The following is a 6,660-nucleotide window of genomic DNA, read 5'->3' as shown; positions in this document are numbered from 1 at the left end:
CAGTACTCCTCCCCGCCGGTCATGCACTTCTCGTACACCGGCCCGTCCAGCTCTCGTTGATTAGGAAAAATGACCTCATGGTGGGTAATGATGGTCTTAATGACTTCGTTAACRTGCGCCTGGCACGCCACGGGGTCCTGGTCGTCCGGGATGGGCATCAGAGTCGGGCCGAAGCAGATGGCTAAATTGTACGGATCCATCATGTTCTCATCGCTGTACTGGGACAGACTGAGGGGACAGGGAGAGATGCAGGTTTTATCAGGCAAATGATTTCACAACGAAACTCTTAGAAAGACTTCAGATAATATAAATGTGTTACAGTGAAYGACCATAAAGATTGCAGACTCAGGCTTTCACAGATTTTCATGGAACCTAACTCCAAGTTTGTGAGTTTTCTAAATAATTACAATACAATCGACTCATTTTGTAACATAAATATTAACGTAAATACAGTTTTTTAAAAAACAACAACAATACAGTACAGTACATGACTCATGCCTTGTGCCCACGCTCCTCCTGGRCCGCAACATTCCTATCATCTAGTACTGCGTGGCGTGTAGCTGCTAACTGTTGAGCTCTCATGTTTTTGTTTGGTTCTCATTACATTATGACGCCACCCCAAACACGCTGTAAGCCTTTTCTGGACCGCGTACACTATTCACGTTTTTTCATGATTTGCAGGTACTCTAAGAACGTAAACTGTTYCACTGCAAACTGAATTCTTTGCTGTGAAACTGCAGATTTGAATTAAGCTTTATAAGTACTCTATAAATAAATATCTATTAYCTTTACTTACTGACAGAAGAAGTCAGCTCGTTTAACTGCAGCTAAGTCATCAGACATAATGTTTCTCTCWACCTAACTCCAACAATATAACAAGACTTAACTGAAAATTCACACAAAATGCAACTATTGATTATAGCAGCTTTAGAAAACATCATTGTCATGACCTGATGGTTTTGTAACGCAACCAACGCAACAGACATGTTGCAAAGAGATCTACTTTCAAATAGATTTAGATTTTACACATGGCCTAGATGCAACGCTCTGCATCTAAGTTGGAAGTGTTCTTTAAAACGTATCCCGCAAGCGCCACCATCAAAAGGTTTTGGAACCAARTCTTTCAAAAGGAAACCATAATAAATCTTAGAGTTTTATTAACAAGCTGGGTTTGAGAAGAAACACTGCAGCTGGAGTGGCTCCAGCAGAGAAAAAAGAAACAAAGTTAACGTCTTTGTTCTATAGGCAAACCAAGTTAAAAGGGTCATTAATAACATCAAATACAAAAAAAACAGGTATAATACTGCACAGGCTTATGAGTTTCCAGCACTGTAAGGAACTGTTAAAACAAATGTAGTGTTATATAYCCAGTTGTTTTACCTGCATCTCTAGTCTCTGTGTGTATGGTATACAAAAGAGAACAATATCTAAGTGCATTCAAGATACAAGGACATATTCTGGATAGTACCTGTGCAAAGAATGAATTCATCTTTGCTCTGTTTTTTGCAGAAAAACAGTCAAGTGATTCGTTGCTCAAGGTGTTTTCGTGTAACTTACTGATTGAGAAAAGCAAAAAGGTATCTCATGACGATGATGACGGTCCGAGGAAGAGTCACGACGATCTGCTGGATGTGATGCGCCCTCTCAGGCCCCGATTCCAGCTCTGAAACACACGTTTAAAGACATAAAGCACAAACACCAAAACGAGAGCACCAAAGCAAAGGGTTGTAAACATCCTGGAAAGTGAAATTTGACTCTGACGTGTCCTTTTTCCACTAAAGCCAAGTGCTCATCCAATTWGAAGCAGGAAACTTATTTTTTGGTGAACTTGCTGCTCACGGCAGACTGATGCGGCCCACACATGTCTGATAGACATCAGACCTGAAGTGCTGGTGTTTATATTACTTCCATGTGTTGAACTGTGTGACCTTTCTCTTCTCCGTAAAGCTGAGTTCCCCAAAGAAARAAAAATGTGTAAAGTGTTTTTTTTTCTATCTAGTTCTCTCACAGCTGTTTGGAGTGTTATTTATTTTTACTCACTGATGGTAGAGATGAAGTCCAAGAAACACTCCTTTGGGAAAAGAGGGTTTTCCAGTCCTCTGAAGTAAAGCTTCAGCACTCCCGCTACTGAGTTAATATCATGTTCATTCTGGTCATCAATCAAAGGATCTTCACCTAATGGAGAAAACGATTTCAGAGCTCTCAGAGTGAATCCTCATTTTTAGTTGACTTTATTAGTCTGGGACATTAAAAGAGAACACACACTGTTCAGACTCACCTCTCTCAAATGAGTTTTTGATATCRTTGACCTCCACCTGTGATCCCGGCACACGAAATATTCCCTGCTGCTGCAACCCTAGGAGAGATTCAAACCAGACTTTGACGGATTCGGAGCCACACGAGCTGCTGTGACCTCCAAAACCGCTTTACCAGCTTCACGACAGACCGTTGGAAACACATAACACAGAGCAGGAAATGTAATCTAGTCATAAAGAGAGATGCGTGATTTTTTCCAGGAGCGGGGCCCCTCAGCGAGCCCGCAGCATATGGTTTTAGTTAGAGGGATCTAATCAGTTTTCTGTAGCTTCATTAGGTCCAGATCCAGAGCTGAGGCCTTCAGGCTGAAACAGTTTGAGCTGAGGACAGATTTGAAGGCAAACAGGGAGGAATTGAAAAGAGGTTATGGGCTGTAAAAAGAAATGTTGGACACTGAAAATGATTAAAAGTAGTCCAATTTGAACTGAACAAACWATTTTCAGTAGCAACTTCAGGCTCCTAATATTGATTAAAGACTGACTGAAGATATTAGTTCTGCTCTGCAACATTTGACTCTAATTGTCACATTGACTCTTTTGTTTAAAGGGGACATGTCATGCTAGAGCCATTTTTTTAGYCAYTAAATACATTTTYATGAAAATTTGAATTTAGTCTCCCCTGGTGATGCAAAGACGACAYTTTTTTAAKCAACATGTAAATAAAACRTTTCTGCGCTGCTATTTAGTYGTAAACCTATCTATCAAACAGGAATAAACTGTCGTTAGAAAATGTTTTAAAACTGGAAGCCCGAATAATGCACAGAATTCCCAATCCAGTTCCAGGAAAAGGTTTATTTTCACATGTAAAAAGTCCATTTCTTTGTCAGAGCCTGTGTCAGAACCTGCTCTGAGTGATATGTGTCCTTAGCTAACCATAATATTTATAGAATACCCTGGTAACACCCCAGGGGGCGGTACCTCTCACATCAGCACTGAAATACTGGAAATCTAAACAAACATGTTGGCTCTCTTACAGTTTAAAGTAAAAAACTGCAACCAATCACAGAAAATAAAATATAAAACTGTATCTAAAATTCAGTTAATCAGTTACAAAATTTCCTTTGCCACTGTGGAAGCTGGACGGGGGCAGGGTGTGAGGCGCCTTGTTTGGATTTAAAGAGACAGCCTCAAAACGAGTTGATCTGAGACACCCCTCAAAACAGAGGTGAAAGAGGGGCTTGTGGAGTTACAATAAGGAGGAATTCAAACCAAAGCATCACAGTTCCACTTTATACAGACACCAACTGAATGATTTAAATGTGAAAAATAAGAATTTAAAAACATRATATGTCTCCTTTAAAGTTTAATTAGATGATGAAGCAAACTAGTTAAATTTACTCCATTTATTAAAATAAAAAAAACTATTTAGAAATGTTATTAAGAGGTTACAAAACTACAAAATAGATTTATCTGAGTAAAGACATGTAATAAATTAGTTTAAGCTTACCTACATGTTTAACATATAAAACTGGTTGAAATTTAACCYACTTAAATGTGATTTAAGTTCAATTAAGGTAATTTTAACTCAAACATTGGCTATAATTTACCTAAATAATGTGTTCAAACTGTAACACTAYTTTTATTGCTTAATTTTCAGCTGCTTGTTTTTGCAGTGTGGAGGGAGGCGGACTGGACAGAGGGACCAGCTGCAGTCTCAGCACTCAGTTTGTCAACTACGTGACGACCAGCTAAGCACTTCTGAGACAGAAACGTGAGGGTCATATTCTGGACAACAGTATCAGTCAAAACACTATGGTGATGTGAAACTCACCATACAGGTTGATGTATCTGATGCAACTTTCAACAACAAGAGGTATCGGTTGACCTGAATCCTACGAGAAGAAATCACATTTTAAATTGAAGTACATGGATTAAAAATAAAACACTGCATATTTAAAAAGTATAATTTAATGTTGTATGTTGCTTTTACAATATATGATTGCAATATTAATATGCAGCATTAAAGCAGTAATTCAAGTAATATAATAGTAATTAATTATAATAATAATGTAACAAAACATCACTTCAAAAACAACTAAAGCATGAACAGAAGAAGATAGTTTGCAAGTTTTGCAAGTTTCAGTACAGCTGTAGAAAAAGAGCTAAATGTTGTTAGTAAAATATTAGTTTTGGGGGGCTTATTTGTAGCCTTTGCAACATTTGTTAACATAAGTGATACCTGAATACGGCTACGGGCATTCCTTCTTCCTCTGGGACAGAAAGCAGCAAAGCACAGAGAAGCGAAGGACAGAAAAACAAAGTTTGATCAAAGCTCAAACAACGAACGATCCCTCTGGAGGTTAAAGATGGTTAAACTCAGGGAACGACAACAGGAAGGCCACGGAGTGCAGTTAGGATCRGGTACAGCAAGAGACAGAGTAGAGCTCCTGCTGTCTCCTGCATCTATGTCATCTAGAATGTGACTGGATTCAGACACTTTTTTTAGAAAAAGCCCAACAGATGAAACAACAGCTTACAGCCACTCTGTCTGTCTACAGCAACAGAACCACGGTAAGAGGGAGGATCAGAGGTTAAACTAAGGTGTTATTTCATAATCAGGAGCAGATGGAACAGGGAAAAGCGAAAAAACCAAAGTGAGGAAGAGGAAGAGAATGAGCGAAAAAGGCTTTAACTGCCTTCCCTGCAGCTCCACATGGGCTGCTCAGTCAAACAAACATCACCACCAGGAGGTACCTCGATGAAGGTCTCCATGTTGCCGTTAAACAGCTTATGGTTATACATGGAGCGTGGCCTAGGTTTCCGCATTTTCTGTGGCTTGGGGGGTAGGGTGGGTGGCCTGGCAGTGACGGACAAGGGGAACAAAAACACCAGTCTGTGAAACTATTGAACCAGACGGGAATAAAATCAAGCAGAAAGACATCATCAACAATGGAGTAGGAAAAATACCAAAAYAAGTTTGACTAAATTTATTTCTTTGAATGCTACAGATGAGATGGGATGAGTGAAACTTGAAATCACATTCATAACTATGTAATTTGGATTTGTATTCTGTAGGAAAAACACATTTTGCTGAACGATAAATTGCCTGAGAAATTCTTGCTATGAACGATAATACTGTTCGGAGACCATTTTAAACTAATTTAATGATACACCCCTCAGCTTACGCAAGTTTATGAAATATCCGTTTGTAGAAAGTAGTTATGAACTGACCTGGATCTGAGTTTGTGAAAACATTCACTAAAGTTGCTGAAGCTGTAAAATCGCTTCCCCACCTCCTCTATCCCAGTCTATTTATTCTRTTCGGGTCTTCCTCTGGCTTCATAAATAACTGTGGTCACCCTCACAATGCTTACTAAATTTACAGAAGTTTACAAAATTTACGTAAAGTCATGGACAGACTGGGAGCGGAGTTTGCGCAAACAACACACAACAACATCTACTGAAGCTGTAACATCACTACACACCTTCTCTATCCAAGCCAGCACAATTTATTTATTTATCATCCGCTGGCTTCATAAAAATAATTGCGCTCACCTGCATGCCACTTACAAAGTTTTAACAAAATTTAGTGTAAAAAAAACGAACTCTCAGCGAAACAAAGGTTTGACGCAGTGCCCTAATGGTGTCCTGAGCCTCCTCTAGCTAAATGCCTGTTCATGGGGCTCTCGTGCTACAGAGGTTACGAGACTATGAGTCCGCTCCTCCGTACACTAAGGAGTAGAAAACAAATAATCAGGCAAATGAAATTTATCGGCCACGTTTGCGATGTTGCGACTAATTGATTTATTGCTTATAGCGTCAGGCCTAGCTGATTTGTTACAACATTCAGAAAATCAACTGTGCAACATGTGAATCCTGCAGAAAAGGACGTTTTCAACTATAAAATACATCACTCCTTTAAAAAAAGTCAGAGAAATAMTTAAATTATAGGACACAAAGACAACATTTACAGTTTGCACTTCCACTTTTATACCTTTACAAGAACACATTCTTTAAGTGTGATATTTATTTAAACGTCTTGTGTCTGTTTTACATATTACCTATTTGTTTTTGTTTTAAATAAACTCTGGTATAAWTTTACCTTTTTCTACTACAGCGGAATTTTATAGTAGATTCCAGAGATGAATGGAATAAGCAGATGTTGGTGACAGTAAAGCAAGGATTAGAAACAGCTCACTTTTAAAACAGCGTCTTACCTTGTCGTTCCGCACTCGGCTCTCTCCCCTGAGGGAAAACACACACACACACACACAGACACAACGTCACTGGAACGCTTTCAGACTCATACGTGTCAGTTCGCTAACTTACCGGCTGCTGTCGGGTTTGAGCTGCTTGGTTCATCTCCCCGGAAACAGTTTGGACTCATGACGAGTCATGTCCGAGC

At 39.2% G+C, this 6,660-nt stretch overlaps 1 protein-coding gene across 1 annotated transcript in view; it reads right to left on the bottom strand.

Annotated features, from left to right (window-relative positions):
* srgap3 (SLIT-ROBO Rho GTPase activating protein 3) overlaps positions 1-6,660 on the bottom strand; it is a gene marked incomplete at its 3' end in the record, with an annotated part of 58,036 nt that continues 51,376 nt past the window's right edge. Inside the window, 7 exon segments of the mRNA XM_014009040.1 lie at positions 1-228; positions 1,558-1,663; positions 2,041-2,175; positions 2,279-2,356; positions 4,087-4,147; positions 5,010-5,112; positions 6,473-6,500. Coding sequence (XP_013864494.1) covers positions 1-228; positions 1,558-1,663; positions 2,041-2,175; positions 2,279-2,356; positions 4,087-4,147; positions 5,010-5,112; positions 6,473-6,500 — 739 coding nt within the window.

Source organism: Austrofundulus limnaeus, unplaced genomic scaffold (assembly GCF_001266775.1).
Source record: "Austrofundulus limnaeus strain Quisiro unplaced genomic scaffold, Austrofundulus_limnaeus-1.0 Scaffold55, whole genome shotgun sequence".
Classification (NCBI taxonomy): Eukaryota; Metazoa; Chordata; class Actinopteri; order Cyprinodontiformes; family Rivulidae; genus Austrofundulus; species Austrofundulus limnaeus.
This window is presented reverse-complemented; position numbering and strand designations above follow the sequence as displayed.